Here is an 18,558-nt window from a genome sequence, read left to right as displayed (position 1 = left end):
TTTCTCTCAAAGAGGTTTCCTGAGAGTGTACACTAATAAATATTTTCATAGTAATGTTCCTGCTGATAGGTTTACTGTCATTTTTACTGTGTTTTAAAATCCTGCTGGAAGGATTTATTCTTTATCCTTGGTGCTCTGAAATTTCACAGTGATAAGCCTTGGTGGAAGCCTGTGTTCATCCATGTTTACTAGGCACTTGGTAGACCTTTTCTGTCTAGAAACTCATGTCCTGTGGTTCAGTAAAAAAAAAATAATAATAATAAAGTAAAATAAATCCTAAATTATTTCTGGATTATTTTTCTCCCCTCTATTTTTCTCTCTTCTCCCTTTTAAAAGCAAAAAACAAACAAAACTCCTACTCTTTGAAAATGTTATTCCTCTCAGTCTGATCCTACATTGTTTTCTCTTTTATAATTTTTTTTTTATTTTTTAGTTTTTCCTCAATTTTCAGGGAGATCTCTTCAAGTCAGAATCCCAAACTACAGCCAAGATTTTAATTTCTGTGATCATATTTTCAATTTCCAAGACTTTGTATTGTTCTTTAAAATTTAGAATTTAGGGGCGCCCAGGTGACTCAGTCAGTTTTGTCTCGACTCTTGATTTTGGCACAGGTCATGATCTCAGGATTTGTGAGATCAAGCCCTGCCTCAGGCTCTGTGCTGAGTGTGGAACCTGCTTGAGATTCTCTCTCTTTCTCCCTCTCTCTCTGCCCCTCCCCAACTCACTCTCTCTCTCTCAAAATAAATAAACATTAAAAAAATAAGGTCTCTTTAAAAAAATTTAAAGTCCATTTTAATTGCAACTTATTCTTGTTTTATAGATGAAATATCTCTGAAGCTATGAGAAATAGTTTTTTTATTTGTTTTCTTCTTTCATATGATATAGATTTCCTCCAAGTTGCTTTTTCTGTTTTTTTTTTCCTAGTTATTGTGTTTCATGTTAGATTTTTCATTTAATGTCTGATGATGTGTGGCTAAGTGCTCATATTTAATATTGCACTTCCTCTAGCCTCTTTATGTGGGTAGGAATTGTTCACTGTGGCCTTTACTATATGGCAACCTGACTTAGCTGTTTTATCAAGGAACCATTGATGTCACTTTCTTTAGCTGTTTTGGGCTGATCAGACTCTCTAGAGAAGCCTCTTCTCTTGAATGACAGATGTGGACCTGGATGTTAGCATTCTGGGAGCTGAGTCAGGAAGAAGGACAGGGGTAGGGAAGTATCTCAACAACTATATATATATATATATATATATATATATATATATATGCTTTTAGTTTATTTTTGAGAGTGAAAGAGTATGAGTGTAGGAAGGGAAGAGAGAGAGAAGGACAGAGGATCCAAAGTGGGCTCTGCACTGAGAGCAGTGAGCTTGATGCGGGGCTTGAACTCATGAACCGTGAAATCATGACCTGAACCGAAATCAAGAGTGGGACACTTAACTGACTGGGCTATCCAGGCACCTCAAGATTTGTTATAAGAATTTTTATTTAGTATACTTGTTTCTAGTGTGAAACACTTACCTTCAAATGAACCTGGTATCACCTAGTCCAGTGACCCTGTATTTTACCCTTTCTAAAGAACAAGCTTCCATTCTTCTGCCAGGATGGAAGAAGCAAAAGTTGTTTTGTCAGCAGATGTGTGGGTGGGCACCCGGGAGCCTAACGTTTCCTAATCAGATTTTCAATCTTTCTGTCTTTAGCCTCTCATTTTCCCCCAATTCAGAAGTGTCTGGTGCCACCAACTTCTGAGTCTTTTATGAGTTTCTCTGATATAAATCAGATTGATTCCCTGTTTTCTCCATTGTTGCCTTAAGATCTGCTAAGTCAGTTAATACCCATCCATCTCCATTCCAGTTGCCAAAATATGATTGCTATTATCATTTTTGTTTTCTTTATCCTTACTTGTTTATTTTTTAAATACCTTCATTGTTTCTATAATGGAGTTTTGCAAGAGGGAACTTTGGCAAAAAAAACAAAACAAAACAAAACAAAAAAGAAACAAAAAAACCCACAGTTGTTCAAAGTACCATTTTAGGGGCGCCTGGGTGGCTCAGTCGGTTAAGCGGCCGACTTCGGCTCAGGTCATGATCTTGCGGTCCGTGAGTTCGAGCCCCACGTTGGGCTCTGTGCTGACAGCTCAGAGCCTGGAGCCTGTTTCGGATTCTTGTCTCCCTCTCTCTGACCCTCCCCTGTTCATGCTCTGTCTCTCTCTGTCTCAAAAATAAATAAACGTTAAAAAAAATTTAAAAAAAGTACCATTTTAAGAAGTCAGAAATGTGTTAAATATTGTTTAGTAAAAAAATTAATTAAAAAAAAGCCAGATGTTGAATTGGCCAAGGTAGTGAACAAATCACACACTTCGACTTCCTATCTTTCCAACTTCCTGATGAAATGATTCAAGAATTGTAAAAAAAAATTTTTTTCTGGAAACTAAAGAGGAACCCATTTCCCACTTTAATCTTGATGTAATTTCTATGTATCTAAGTCTATTCAAAGGTTTGGAGCAGAGAAGCAACTATATAGACAATTTTCTAAAGTTTGGGACTATCTCATTTGGAGATAAAACAAAAGAAAACAAACAACAAACAAACAAACAAACAACCTTGTGCATTGAGAATTCCCCAAAGATTACCTCTTTTGGGGAAAAAAATATAAGCTGGTATTGTCTTTATTTTAGGTTCCTAAAAGGTAAGCCACATTTAGATATACTGCATACATTCAATTCAACAAATATTTATTGAGTACCTGCTATGTGCTGGGTACTGCTCTAGTCACTGGAAATATAACAATGAACAAAACAGACAAAAATCCCTGCCCTTGTGGAACTTCATTCCAGCAGGAGAAGATGCAATAAACAATACACATAATAATTATGAGAATATGTAGTATGTGAGAAGACTATAAGTGTTATGGGAAAAATAAAGCAGAGAAAGGAGAGGATCTGGAGTAGATGGGTTGGAGGGCTAGTTACAACATTATTTAGGGTGACCAATGAAGGTCTCATTTGAAAGGTATCATTTGAGTAAAGACTTAAAGAAGGCAAGCAAATCAATAGTGAAGTTATTTGTGGGAAGAGTGTTCCAGGCAGAGAAAACAGAGGGGCAAGATAACAACTGTGGTTGGAATAGAATGAAGAAGAAAGCATTAGGAGATCAGATCAGGGAGGTGAAGTAGGGTGGGAGGAACTTCAAGTTTTGTGGAGTCTTGTTGGCTATTACAAAGGTTTTGTTTTTACTTTGAGTGAAAGGGGAACCATTGCAGGGTTTTGAGTAGAGGAATAACAAGAGCGAATACAGTGAGATCATTTTAGGAACTATCTCAGCATCCAGGGGAGAGATGATGATGGCTTAGACCAGGCTGGTGGCAATAGATACGGTGTGAAGTAATCAGATTCTACATGCAATTTGAAGGAGGAACTAACCAGATTTCCTGGTGGGTAGGATATGCACTGTGAGAAAGAAGGGAATCAAAGGTGATTCCAAATGAATCCTGAGGACTTTCTTATTCCAAAGATAAGTAGAAACTCATAAGATTCCATGCATTCTCATATGTAGATGAAAAATAACAATGGAATTCTGCTAACTGTTTTAAGGGGAAAAGATCATGATCCTAGGCTGTTATACCTAGCTGTCTCTGAAGTGGCAAATTACTGTGGCAGTCAGAGAGATCAGCTGGCTGAGATCAAACTAATTTTAGGCAACCACAATGGAAAAAGAGAAAATGAGTAAAAAAAAAAAAAAATGTTCATCACAACAGTCAAATGACATCCATGAAACACCTTAAGACCACCACCTCCTTTGCTTTCTTGCCTGGGAGGGCCTTCTTTTGCAGATCTGTTCTGTGCCCATGTATCACCCCTAGGATAAAGCCTGCCAGCAGAATGCTGCAGCCTTGGTGTGGGAGGCCTAGCTCAGGGGAAATTGAACAGCTCAGTGACTGACACAAGTTCTGAGGGAGTGCAAACCATCTATCAACAGTTTTTTGTCCTTAATAAAAAAAATTAATCACAATAAAAAGCTCAAAAAAAGCATGATATATAAGAAATAGTGATAAGCAAAGAAACTGGAAAGCTTAGAGTTAAGTATAAATAGTTGTTGGTAAAGTGATTTTGAAGTTTAAGGTGATTCCTAGAAGAAATTCTTAAAATAGGAGAGACAAAATAAGAAAAATTAATAGCAATCTTGAACTGACTCACAATAAAAGTGAAAGTAGGGTAAAAGGAAGGGGAGAATAAAGTCTTGGTAAAAGTATCCTCTAACATATGCAATAGGAAAAAGTCTCTTCAACCAATGGTGTTGGGAAAACTGGACAGCTACATGCAAAAGAATTAAACTGGACCACTTTCTTACACCATACACAAAAATGAACTCAAAATGGGTGAAAGACCTAAATGTGAGACCTGAAACCATAAAAACCCTAGAAGAGGACATAGGCAGAAATGACTCTGATATTTGCCATAGCAACATTTTTCTAGATATGCCTCCTGAGGCAAGGGAAACAAAAGCAAAAATAAACTATTGGGACTTCATCAAAATAAATGCTTCTGCAAAGCAAAAGAAACAATGAACAGTGCTAAAAGACAACCTACTGAATGGGAGAAGATATTTGCAAATGACATATCTGCTAAAGGGTTAATATCCAAATATGTAAGGAATTTCTACAACTCAAAAAACCCCAAATAATCCAAATGGGCAGAAGACATGAAAAGACATTTCTCCAAAGAAGACACCTTGATGTCATTTGACTGTTGTGATGAGCATTTTTTTTAACTCATTTTCATCCAAAGAAGCCAACAGACACATGAAAAGATATTCAACATCACTGATCAATGGGGAAATGCAAATCAAGACCACAATGAGAGATCATCTCACACCTGTTGGAATTGCTAAAATAAAAAACACAAGAAACAGCAAGTGTTGGTGAGGATGTGGAGAAAAAGGAAAACTCGTGCACAGTTTGCGGGAATGTAAAATGGTGCAGTCACTGTGAAAAACAATATAGTGGATCCTCAAAAAATTAAAAATAGAATTGCTGTATGATCCAGTATTCTTCTAGTGGGTATTTACCCAAAGAATATGAAAACACCAATATGAAAAGATATGTGCATTCCTATGTTTATCGTAGCATTATTTACATTATATATATACATAATATATGTGTATATACACATATATACATATTATATACATATATATTGCCATTTGCAACAACATGGATGGATCTAGAGGGTATAATACTAAGTGAAATAAGTGAGTCAGAGAAAGACAAATACCATATGATTTTATTCATGTGTGAAATTTAAGAAACAAAACAAACAAAGGGGGCACCTGGGTGGCTCAGTTAGTTGAGTGTCCGACTCTTGATTTTGGTTCAGGTCATGATCTTACGGTTTGTGGGATCAGGCCATGCCTTGGGCCTGTGCTGACAGTGCAGCACAGATCCCTGCTTAGAATTCTCTCTTTCCCTCTCTCTCTAGCCCTCACCCACTCATGCGTGCACACATGCACTCTCTCTCTCTCTCAAAATAAATAAACATTTTTTAATTAAAAAAAAAGGAACAAAACAAAAAAGAGACAAACAACAAACCCAGCATCTTAAATATAGCGATCAAACTGGTGGTTACTAGAGGGCAGGTGAAAGGGGGAATGGGGGAAATAGGTGAAGGAGATTAAAAGCACACTTATGATGAGCCCTGAATAATGTATAGAATTGTTGAATCACTACATTATACACCTGAAACTAATATAACAGTGTATGTAAATTATACTGGAATTTTTAAAAAAATTAAAAATTACAAATAAATATTTTTTTAAGAGATGAGATTAGGACATAGAATGCACAGAGGGAATGCCACGTGAAGACACAGGAAGAAGGTAGCTATCTGCAAGCCAAGATGCAAAGCCTCGGAAAAAATCAACTCTGTCAACATCTTTTTTTGTTTTTTGGAGTTTAAGGAATGCAAGTTTATTTTAATATCCAGAAATAAATAATAATTATTAAAACACACTAAAATAAACAATTCATGTTGGTAGATCAGTAGATAGTGAAAATGTATTTGACTAAATTCAATAGCTCTGGGGATTTTTGCCATACAACTTCTCTATATAAGTAAGATATTAAAAATAGATACTAATAAAATATGATACAGACTTTTTTCCCCAAAAAACTAACCCCATAAAAATATAGGCCTTTGAAATTAAATTATGATGGTCATAGAGCACATTTTATATTGGACTTGAGGTGTTTTAGTGAAATGAAAAAAATTTTATGTTTCTCAAGTTTTTGAAATTCTGAAAAGGTAAAATTTGCAAAGAGTTATAAAATTAAATCAATAGTTAAAAAAAGATTTGAATTTAATTAGGAACTAGACAGGTATGTCTATTGTCAACATTATTATTCATTGCCTTAGAAGTTCTTGAGCATCCAATGTCTTGCATAAACACTAGAAAAACAAGAATAAAATGCTCTATTTTTGCTGATGGATTATATTTCCATAAAATGCAAGCAACCAAGAAAAAATTAAAGACGTTTAGAATCCATCAAAAAATTGGGTAATGTGGGGGCACCTGGGTGGCTCAGTCAGTTAAGCATCCGACTTCAGCTCAGGTCATGATATCATGGTTTGTGGGTTCAAGTCCCGCGTTGGGTTCTGTGCTGATAGCTTGGAGCCTAGAGTCTGCTTCGGATTCTGTGTCCCCATCTCTTTCTGCCCCTCCTCTGCTTGTGCTCTGTTTCTCTCTCTCTCAAAAGTAAACATTAAAAATTTAAAAAAAAATAAAATGTTAAAAAATTGGGTAATGTGAATGGAAGGAATAAACATAAACATAAATCAACCCATTTTTTTCTACTGCAGCAATACTTAGAAAAATATAGGTCAATCTGTAGTGGAAATTATTAGTTATAGCAAAAATACCCTGAAAGTACTTAGTAATAAATTTAGGTAAAAGTGATATAAGATTTACATGAGAAACTCTGTCAACATCCTCATCTCAGACTTCTAGCCTCCAAAATTGTGAGAAAAATAAGTTTCTGTTGTTAAACCAATACATAAAATAAAATAAAATAAAATAAAATAAAATAAAATAAAATAAAATAAAATAAAATAAAATAATTGTTTATAGGGGAGCAAAAATTAGATAATGTATCTTGATGGTTATAAAAAATGTTGTTTCCCATCATAATTCTTAACAATTTATGGGTAACCACATGTAAAAGAGAAAAAGGACGGAAACAAAAATTGCAAACTCAAATGTCCACAGGGGTCAGAGAGGTAACATAGAAGTAGGCAGTCTTACCTTTTTTTTTCCCTTGAAACATAGCTGTATTGTTTAGCTCAGGCCACCATAACAAATACCATAGACTGGTTGGCTTAAACAACAGAAATTTATTTTCCCACAGTTCCAGAGGCTAGAAGTCTGAAAACAAGGTGCTAGTATAATCTAGTTCCGGTGAGAGCTCTCTTCCTGGCTTACAGATGGCTGCCTTCTTGTTGTGTCCTCACATAGAACAGAGAGAGAACAAGCCCTCTGGTATCTTTTCTTATAAAAGAACTAATCCCGTCATGAGAGTCCCACTCTCATGACTGCCTCTGAACCTAATTATTGCCCAAAGGCCCCATCTCCAAATACTATCACTTGAGGGTTAGGACTTCAACATATATATGGGGGGCAGGGGACACAATTCAGTCCATGGCAATGGCCCTCTTCAGTCTTTAATAAAAATGATCATACCATGAGAACAGAGGCATGTTCTACCATAAGAAAACAAAAGTGCAAACAAAGATTATAAATACAAAGTGAGATTTACTTTCCACCTTGAAAAGAAGAACACAAAATGGTGAGAAATACGGTAGACCAGAGGGCACATACCTCCTATAGGGGACCAGCCACCATTTAGTTCCAGATGATTGTTGCCATGCTAGGAGCACCTTATTATAGATCTTCTGGTTTTTCAAGTGTGGCTAGACAGATACCTGAATTTCTATGTGAAATATCCAGAATTTTAAATATTAGATCAAAAAAATTTAAATACTCTATGAGGCCAAGACAAAAACAAAAAGAAAACCCAACCATATCTGTGGGCTGAATATAAACTATCAATTTGCAACCACTGATATAGGACTTCAAAATTACTAAAGATCAGGAAAGTAAAATACATAGAATGCACGAGCCAAAATAGCAATAATAAGAATAGATATGATTTAAGTACAATAAAAGTAAATGCAGTAAATTTTCCCATTTGTAGGCACTCGTGTTGAGAAAAGAAAAATCCCCAAAGACACACCTGAAATAATATGACTAAAACAGTTTGAAAATAAAGGGAGATGTTTTATATTAAAACATGTGCCAACAAAAGAAGGCTTTTGTGGGTAAAATGATAAGGAAATGTATTGGTTCATATAACTGGAAGGGTAAAGTTAAGGAGGGGTTTATGGTTATTTCTACTTTATTTGATCTGTGTGATTTGTACCCTGCAATATTATATTCATCCTAAACTAGGCTTCCTTTATGATAACAGGATGGTTGCCAGTTACAATCTGAATATAGGTTTTAATGTTTATGGGTAAGTGGAAGAGAGTTGCTCACTTAACTATTTGAAAAAAAAAGAAAAGGAAGCCTGTCCCTTTGGTAGATTTGGGACAGTTTAGTAATATGGCTGTTCCTAAACTAATAGAGTTTACCTGGGAATGCCATGTTCTCATTGGCTTAAGTCTTCTATTAGTTATCTATTGCCACATAACAAATTACCCTAAAACTTCATCACTTAAAGCCACAACAAACATTTATTGCCTCTCAAGGTTTCTTTGGGTCAGGAGGAACTTAGCTGAACAGCATTGGCTTGGGATTTCTCATGAAGATTCAGTCAAGATGTCAGGTGGAGTTGCAGTCTTCTGAAATCGCAGCTGAGTGTGGAGGGGCCCCCTTTCAAGATGGTTCACTCACATTGCTGATGCCTCAGCTCCTCTTTTCAGGTCCATTTCACAAGGCTATAGGAGTCATAACATGGTGACTGGCTTACCCCAGAATGAATAATTCAAGGGGAACACTGAGTGGAAGCTATGTCCTTGGAAGTCACATAGTATGCTTTCCACCATATTCTATTTGTCACAGCAGAGAAAGAGAATTTCTTTTTCCCAACAGTTTCAATCAATATTCTAGAATTGTTTCTCATTAGTCTAGCCTGGGTCCTTATCACTGACCAAACCTGAGTCTTGTGCTTGGAGCTGAGGGGTGGGATCAGTCCCATCTGAAACATATGGACTGAAAATGAGGGAAAGAGAGAGTTCCTCAAAGGGAAATCAGGATATTGTTACCAGAAAAGGAAGAAATAGATACAGGACAAGCAAAAATAAAAGATGTCCACGATGGTGGCCATGTATTAATTGAAATTGTTACAGGAAGTGTGCATTACTTCTTTGAAAAAAATTTAAAGACATAAAAAGTTTAAAGATATTAACAGTGATTAACATCTACATGGTGGGATTACAGCAAAATTTCTCCTACTTTTCTATTTATTCCAAATTTCTTTTCATGGGTATGTATAACTTTTATAATTAGAAAATAACAATAACTATTATTTTATAAAAGGTAAAATTCACTGGTCTAAAAATGGAAATAGGGTACAGTACTTAAACAACACAGATTTTTAAAAAATTGATTTAGCCAAAGGGACAGGAAAAAGAAAGGAAACAAGAATATACAATGATAGAAAATGTAAACCATGATTACTAGAGCAAAATTATATATACCACTTATTAATATGAATCTATATATCTTTTTAAAAGATAAAGTCCAACTATATGCTATATTGACCATAAAAATGACATGAAATTGTTGAGAATAAAGTAAAAATCACATCTTTACATTATTGTCTTTCTCTCTGGAAACAAAGCACGTCCTCCCTTTATTAAAAGAATCTTTAAAATGGAAAATATTTTGGGGTGCCTGGGTGGCTCAGTTGGTTAAGCATCCAACTTTGGCTCAGGATCATGATCTTGCAGTTTGTGAGTTCGAGCCCCGCATCTGGCTTTATGCTGACAGCTCAGAGCCTGGAGCCTGCTTCAGATTCTGTGTCTCCCTCTCTCTCTGCTTCTCCCCTGCTCTCCCTCTCTTTCTCTCAAAAATAAAAAAAGACATTAAAATAAATTAAAAAACTAAAATATTAAATCTTTACTTAAAAATTTTTTAATGTTTAAAAAATTTTAATGTTTTTTGTTTGTTTTGTTTATTTTTGAAAGAGGGAAAGAGAGACAGAGCACAAGATGGGGAGGGCAGAGAGAGAGGGAGACACAGAATGCAAAGTAGTTTCCAGGCTCCAAGCTGTCTTGCACAGAGTCTTATGGGGCTCGAACCAACAAACCACAAAATCATGACCTGAGCCAAAGTCAGACACTTAACCGACTGAGCCACCAGGTGCCCCTAAAATGCAAATGCATCATGGGAATTACCCCCAAAACCAAGAGCACACTGTACACACTGCATGTTAGCCAATCTGACAATAAATTATATTTATAAATAAATAAATAAATAAATAAATAAATAAATAAATAAATAAATAAAATGTAAAAATAATCTTTTCTACTTGATATAGTCTTGGTGAATAGTCAATTATATTGCCTCGTACTCCCCTGGCCAAAGGTGGACATGTAACCCAAGCTAACCAATCAAACTCTCTATTCCTGGAATTTGAATCTTGAGTCATGTGATCTGAGAACCAAAAAGGGTTGAAGCTGTTTTATCTGGCTAATGATCAGCATCTTCAAGATGTCTATGTCCTATTTAGATCTTTGCCATAATCCATGCCCATCACTGCTGTACTTTTCTCCTTCTGGATCTCAGAGGTTCTTAAGAGACAAATTCTTTCTCCTCCCTCATGGGCACTTTCTGTACGTTGGATTTTCTGCCCCTGTGACAGGCAGCCAGTGACCAGCTCTGGGAGGCTGTGTAAGGCTCTTGGGCACAGAAATTGTTCTGAGCAACTTTTGGGATGCTGAAAGCCCTTCATAAATGCTGGTTACCCCCAAATAATTAAAGAAAGTCATTCTACTATTCTCCTATCATGCTGGAGAGCCCTGTGATGTTCTTAGGCTCATCTGCCTGGGCCTGTCATCAGGCAGCCCTTCTCACTGTACATTCTTACTGCCTTTCTGGATTCTGCTCATGAAAGTAAACCTTCTGCACTCAGACCACCCTAAATCTTCTTTTCATAGCTACTCTAGGATCCATACAGAGATGTGGAAGTGAAGGGTAGTTGTGGTCAGGGTACAGCATGTAGGGCACTTCCTCCATTATCAGGTTCCTATTCTTTTTCTCTGGAATCTCTGGAATACACAGTCTTCCTTTCTTTTTATATACTCTCTTATCTTCAACTATCATAAACAATCATCATTTTACTTTGCGTTTTCCCTCTTCATTCTTTCTCTTTTCCTGGGACACTGGCTGGTGTAAGGGAGGGGGAAGCTCTACTGATCAAATCTACTGAGTTGTCCATGCATATAAGTTCTTTCTGTTTCCCTGCAGGGCCTAGACTTTTAAAATGCAAAGGCAAATAAAAGGCTCCTTGTTTTCCCTCTTCCATGTCCTCTCACTAAAAACAAATGGCATAGAACCATTCTGTCTGCTGTCTCAATGTGGAGGGAGGGGGAGGACTGTTGCTGTACATATTTTAAAACTGATAACCACATAAGCCGTGTGAACATCCTTATATATACGTCTATTTGAACATGTGAGGAAACATCTATAAATTAAGTTGGAATTTGAATATTTTTAACGTGAATTTTGGTGGAACACAAAAATATTCTAATACATTTCACAGTCATTAGGATGGCTACTATCCAAAAAATGAAAAAATGGAATTTTTTTTTAGTGTTAGTGAATATGTGCAGAAATGGAAACCCCTGTGAATCGCTGGTGGGAATATAAAATGGGGGTGGAAAACAGTTTGGCAGTTCCTCAAAAAACTAAAGGTAAAATGACCAAAATGTCCAGCAATTATACTCCTAGGTATATGTCTAACAATATTGAAAACAGGGACTCAAACAGATGTTTGTATACTTCTGTTCATAGCAGTGTCATTCACAATTGCCAAAAGTTGGAAAAAGTGGCCATGAACAAATGACTGGATAAACAAATGTATTATATACATACATTGGAATATTATTCAGCCTTAAAAAAGAATGAAAGTAGAAAAAACAAAAACAAAAACAGAAAACAAATAATAGGGGTGCCTAGCTGACTCGGTTGAACATGTGACTCTTGATCCTGGGATTGTGAGTTTGAACCCCAGGCTGGATGAGATTACTTAAAAACAAAATCCTTAAAAAAAAAAATGAATGAAATTCTGATACATGTTACAACATGGATGAACCTTGAAAACACGCTAAATGAAATAAACCAGGCGCAAAAGGACAAATGCATGATTCCACTTATATGAGGTACTTAGAATAGGCAAACTCATAGAGACAGAAAGCAGATTAGAGGTTACCGGGGATGGGAAGAGGGGGTAAATGGGGAATTGTTGTTTCATGGATACAGAGTTTTTGTTGGAGATGATGAAAAAGTTATGGAAACGGATAGTGGTGATGACTGCACAACACTGTGAATGCACTTAATGCATTGTACATTTAAAAACAGCTAAAATAGTAAATTTAATGTTATGTATATTTTACCACAATTTTTAAAAAAGGAACAAAACACTTTAAAGAGTATGTTTTTGAAAATTTGAGTGTAAAATAAATATTTTACAAAGCAGCAAATTGTGTGGCTCGCCCCCCCCCCCGCCCCACAAAGAGAGGTAGGAAGGCCATTTATCAATCTAATTACCAAATGTTCACTTTATGTCTGCTAGTGCACCAAGACATAAGGCTTTGTATCTGAAACACACACTATTTATGGTCCAGTCCTCAAGATGTTAATGAGCGCTTTGGGGAGATAAGGCATCCATGCATGATATAATTGACGTAAGACATCATTATAAGATGTTACAGGGTAGATTATAATGTGATCTCTTAGTTTTTTCTCTTCTCTGGAATACACAGTCTTTCTTTCTTTTTATATACTCTCTTGTCTTCAACTATCATAAACAATCATCAAGATTTTTTTTTTCCCACACTTGAAACCTTTCCCAAGTCTGCCTTTGTATCTTATAGATATATCATACTTTAAAAATCCAAAACTGGACCTAAGCTCTTCAGTATGTTGTTAAGCTCAGTAAATGTGTTCACCATACATTTTGTCATCTAAGTTAAAAATCTGTATCATTTGTATATTTTAACTAAAATGTTCAGTGGGGCATTAGAGGTGAATGGGATCACTCAGGTAGGATAATGGCATTTCTCTAGGATGGCTCAAGAGTTATTACTATATCACTTACCTCATTCCTATTTCTACCTCATTGAAAGAGCTAAAACTTTTCACTGTCACTATTGAAGAACTACAATTTTCACTCTTTTCCATGTGTTTTTTACATTCTGATAATTAGGAAATTTCCCCAAAATTCGTGGTGTAGTGTCATGGCAAAATGAACTTACTTATAATTGTTCAAATGAATCTATTCAAATGTTCTTTTCCTATGAATTTCATTGCAACTAAAAATACTTTGAGAACTAACCTACATTGGAACTGTTATAGCATTACTATATCCCAAACCAACTCAGTATCTCTTTAGTACTCCCACAATGTCCTGTGCAAACTATCACAGTATTTCTCACACTGTATTATTATTATTATGTGTCTATCTTTCCAAGAATGATCTGTAAGCCTTTATTCCATACGATGGACCAGCATCAGCAGCATAAGTTTTCTAGGGATATGGGTAATAGTACAGAGGAATGAGAATTGGGCCGAATCTCCTATCTGCATTATTTTCCCAAATGACAAGAACTTGTTCACAAACCCTTGCTCTGTTCTTCGGTGGCTGCAAGTTACATGACCTAGTTATTTTGCCTCTATGATGTGTGATGTCATAGGTGTGCCTTGACAATCTTATTTCTGAGGTCCATGTGATTTTTGGTCTGTGGCTAATGGGTGTTGAATATGTGGATTTAGACTTGGAGGGTTCTGAAAAAGATTCTTCAAATTTAGGACAAAAATTGTCTCTATGCTGATACTCTATGGTTGGACAATTCATCAGAAAGTTAAGATTGTCTAGCATGGGTTGTGAATTGTATCATTTCATGAGTGCATTTATATCCTTAGTAATATGTAGCCCAGCAAGGGAATAGGTTCAATATGCAGTCTAAGGTGATGCGTTCCTGAACTTTAGGGGACTGGAATGGGGTGTTCCAGTGATCTACTATAGCATAATAAACCACCCAACCTTAGTGGTATATTAACAATCACTTTATTATGCTCCTGTGGGTGAGGAACTCAGAGCAGAACAGAGATGCTTGTCTCAGCTCCATGGTGCTTAAGCCCTCATCTGGGAACACTGGCTTAGGGTGACTCAAATGTCTTGGGAGTTGGAATCATCTGGAAGCTTCTTCACTGAAATAACTGGTATCTGAGCTGGGATGACTCAAAAGTTGTACTCACCTGGAATTGTTGACTGGAGCACTTACGCATAGCATCTCCACGTGGCTTGGGTTTTTTGAGATCATGGTTGCCTCATGGTAGTTCCTCTTTTTAATATGGTGGTTCAGGAATCCAAAAATTAGTATTCCAGAGAACAAAGTGGACTCTGTATGGCTTTTTCTGACCTAGCATCACTTCTGCTGAACTTTCCTTGTTGAAGCAGACACAATCTAACCACATTCAAAAGAAAGGTACTTAGACCCCACAACTCGATTAAGGGAGTAATTGCAATTTAAAAATGGTCACGATGTAGATTGCCTCTTAGGATTCTTTTTGGACCAGGTTCATGCCTCATATAGCTTTGTATGCTAGAAAGACTTCTGCCAAATTTGAGGCTACCAAGGCTTAAAGAGGATTTGGTGCACTGTAGAGGTAACTTCATGATAAAAGGGACATCTGTCCATCAAATGTATAGGTTGTCATGACAATTTAGTAGGCCTCTTCTGTATTCTACCCTCCTATAGCTAAGTGCATGATTCTGGACCTTCTGGCTCTTCCATCATAGGTGATTTCTGTCTTCTTTCTGACACATAAATCTGATCCTTTTACTTCCCTGTTTACAATCCTTTAAGGATTTCCTATTATCTCTAAGATAAAGTCCCAGTCCATTAGCATTACATATAAACCTGTTTATGACCTGGCCCTGACCACTGAAAACTCAGATGCTATGCTATTGTACAATATATGGCAAGACATTATTTATATAATTATTGAGTTCAAATCCAAGTTCTGCTGGGACTCATTAATTTCCTAGGCACAAGGGAGAACCGTTCTTCCCTCAGTCGATGGTAGTGTACAAGAAAAATAGCCTAGTTTCCACTGGTTTCTTTGTTAAGCCAGTTCTTGAGGGCCCAAACCTGCAGATGGGTCTAGTTCTGGAGTCAATGCTCCCCTTTGATGCTTAGTCCTTTGTACAGATGCCAGCTATTGGTCCCGATTCCTCCAACCCTCATGTTGAATTGTTTCTTGGGGGTCCTGTCCTTTCAGGCAATCTGTCACCCTTGGTCAGGGCCTCCCAGTCCATCAAACACATTTTAATAACTTTCAATCTTAAAACAATGAAGAAGGGATCAAGAGGCCTGTTTGTCCATTGAGACCCCTCTGTCTATATACATTTTTGATGTCTAACTCTGCCCAGCAGCATCTAAGGTCCATATAGCAATCAATAAATGTGTCTGACACAGCTCAATCTTTTTATAGGACTTGAGCCCAGGTCTTGATTCAGTCAAAATTTCCTCGAACATCTGCATTCAATTTCAGGGCATTCATGGATTTCTTGAGGTAAGATTGCTGGATAAAATACAGATGCCTATTCGAATGTGAATTTCAGGTGAACAATGAATAATTTTTTAGTATAAGTATGTCCCATGCAACATTTGCATGGATAATATACGGATAATTATACATTTTTGTGGAAAAAGGTCCAAACAGCCTCAAAAGATCTAAGAACTCCTGATGCAGAATTTGTTGGAAGAAACTTACGTGCTACAGTGACTTGAAATGGGTGCGTAAAACTACTGTACACAACATACTTATATTAAAAGCCATTCATTGTTTATCTGAAATTAAAATGTAACTGGGCATTTATATATTTTTTCTACTTGCTCAGTCTGCAACCCTACCTTAAGGCCAACCAGAGATTTCCTAGATTCATGGATTATAGAACTGGTATAGACTGAGAAAAGAACTGTGTTTCTTTTTTGCCAAATTATTTAGACATTTAACATAAAAATACCAAGGTGAACTCCAAGAACCACTTCCAATTCCTTTAGCTCTAAATGTCAGGACATATTATCATTATTGTCTCCAAGTTTTGCATTGTTATAAAGTGACTATGAAACAGTGTCATCAATTACGGCCAGTAACTTCCTTGTTAAATTCCTAGAGCAGAAAGATATTGCATAAGTTGTTGAGATGGCCGACTTGGAAAATTAAGTTACATAAATAGCAGATGTTCAGGCTGAGTAAGGAAGGGAGCTGAAACAAGTTTTCTCAATTATTCAACAATCCCCTGAGGCTGGGACTAGAATTATGGGAGAAAATTGAAATCTTGATTTCTATCTCACCATTGACCCCTGACACAGCCAGCAATTAGCCCTTTTTCTCTCACCACTATTTGTAATTCCATAATCAGGCCAACCTTCCTACCAAATTCTTCTACAGCAGGAGTTTTCTTCTTCTTATTTTTTGTTTGTAAGTTTTCTTTGGAAAAAGAAAATATTGTAAAAAGTTCAAAAATGCAAGTTGTTAGTTATACAATGACCTATGCCGACTCTTAGTTCCTGGACCGAAGGTTCGTAAGTTGGCTTAAGGACCCGAATCTAAAGAAGGGTGTTGAGACCCATATGAATTCCCTGAATGCCTAATTTTCAGTGTGCAGATACTGTGCACTTTTGTGAAGGATCCAAACTTTTACCTGAGCCGCGATACAGTCCATGCCTAGGAACTCCCGTGGCACGACTGACGCGCCTGGGTAATCGGGAACGCTAGAGCGTTACTCGTCTTAGTGTAAAAAGTCCACCCCCACCCACCCAATTGCGGCCCCTTCGGAAAATACGTTCTCTGCGAAAAGAACCACCACTCTTTTCTTCCCAAGTTTTCCGCCTGCCGCATTCCTTCCCTCCGGCGCGTCAGCGTGCGCTGACGTCATGACGCCGCACACGCAGCCCCGCCCCTGCAGAGCTCGGTGCTGGGACGGAACCCGGGTTTCTCTCAAACCCGGAATGTGAGGCCTGGGCTTGGCTCTCCCTCTACCCGTGCGCCGCTGTTTTCCCGGGCCTGGGTGCGCCGCTGCTGCCCTACAGCTCGCCCCGAAGGAGCCAGGGTGGCCGTGCGCTTCTGCCGTGTGCCCGCGTGGCTGCCGCCGCCCGTCCGAATCCTCCGGGGCCGCAGAGGAGTTCGCTACGGAGGGAGGCGGGGGCCTTCGGGAGGAGGAGGCGGAGGAGGCGGAGGAGGAGGGAAGGAAGATGGCGGCCGTGGAACTAGAGTGGATCCCAGAGACTCTGTATAACACCGCCATCTCCGCTGTCGTGGACAACTACATCCGTTCCCGCCGAGACATCCGCTCCTTGCCCGAGAACATCCAATTCGATGTTTACTACAAGGTACGCACCGTAGGCCTGCTCTCCGCTCCCCTGCTGCAACCCGTAGGGCCGCACCCCCTTCCACGTCTGCGAGCCCCCGCAGTTAACCCCTCACCCCTCGTAGCAGGATCGCCTCCCCAGACATCTGGCGCGGTCTCGTGGTTGCCAGGATAGGAATACCCTGTCTCCATATCCTCTGTCTCTCAAGTTCTTGGGCCTTGATTGGTATCTCTTCCTGATGAATCTTTCCGCGTATTTTGGTGTTCCCTCCAACACTGTGCCCCCCACCCCCATAGGCCTTTTGCTTGGACTTCCTCTGTTGCTCCCCTGTCCCACTCAGTTCTTTACTTCTCACCTGTGTCTTCAGAATATTTTCTCCCTTTTTACCCATATTAAGTGTCAGCATCAGCTGAACTTTTTGCTCTGCTCTTATCCCTCCTTCCTACTTACTTTCTCCTCTTGCCAAGCATTTTTTTTTTCTGCTTCGTGTTCGTTTCGCCTTTCGTGTTCTTCGTTCCTAATTGAGAGGGAGATGAGGAATTAGTAGAAGTAGTTGTCTGCTTTATTGGCATTTTTTTTTTAAACTTTGGTTTTTGTTTATACTTGGGGTTGAATTGGAGATTTTGTTAATATGTGAGTGGTGGTAAACTATTTGAAAGGAAAGCGGGAAAATCTTTCCTGAAAGAAAAAATACTTAAATTCTAAAGTTACGTTCATGTATTTGAAAGTTGCAATCTTGCCGCATTCCTAAATAGCTCCCCCTCAGAAATCTGAACAAAAAGTCTCCCAAGTCACTCTCCAAGGAGTTTCAGGGGTAAATGTCTTAGACTTGGACAGTTTTTGCAGTGTTTAGAGAGGGAGGAGATACTTTACGGACTCGGAGCCTCCCTTTTCCTCTCCCCC

General features: G+C 37.9%; 2 protein-coding genes across 3 annotated transcripts in view; one reads left to right on the top strand and one right to left on the bottom strand.

Annotated features, from left to right (window-relative positions):
- Positions 1–7,127: 7,127 nt before the first annotated feature.
- Positions 7,128–18,558, bottom strand: part of CE1H17orf64 (chromosome E1 C17orf64 homolog) — an 84,395-nt gene continuing 72,964 nt past the window's right edge. Inside the window, exons 6-8 of one of the 2 annotated variants that reach the window (XR_006589298.1) lie at positions 18,106–18,172; positions 14,534–14,742; positions 7,128–8,988 (exon numbers count right to left, since the gene is read on the bottom strand). Coding sequence is in view for 1 of the 2 variants with exons in the window: in XM_019817571.3 (XP_019673130.2) it covers positions 14,652–14,742; positions 18,106–18,172 (158 nt within the window). In the remaining variant the exon portion in view is untranslated. Of the gene's footprint in view, positions 8,989–12,806; positions 14,743–18,105; positions 18,173–18,558 lie in introns of those variants that run through there. The other variant, XM_019817571.3, reaches the window with a different exon arrangement.
- APPBP2 (amyloid beta precursor protein binding protein 2) overlaps positions 17,229–18,558 on the top strand; it is a 53,044-nt gene continuing 51,714 nt past the window's right edge. The window contains exon 1 of the mRNA XM_023244758.2: positions 17,229–17,676. Coding sequence (XP_023100526.1) covers positions 17,539–17,676 — 138 coding nt within the window. The 5' untranslated portion in view covers positions 17,229–17,538. The remainder of the gene's footprint in view (positions 17,677–18,558) is intronic.

Source organism: Felis catus, chromosome E1 (genome assembly GCF_018350175.1).
Source record: "Felis catus isolate Fca126 chromosome E1, F.catus_Fca126_mat1.0, whole genome shotgun sequence".
Classification (NCBI taxonomy): Eukaryota; Metazoa; Chordata; class Mammalia; order Carnivora; family Felidae; genus Felis; species Felis catus.
The sequence above is the reverse complement of the archived record's forward strand: the minus strand, read 5'-3'. Positions and strand labels throughout refer to the sequence as shown.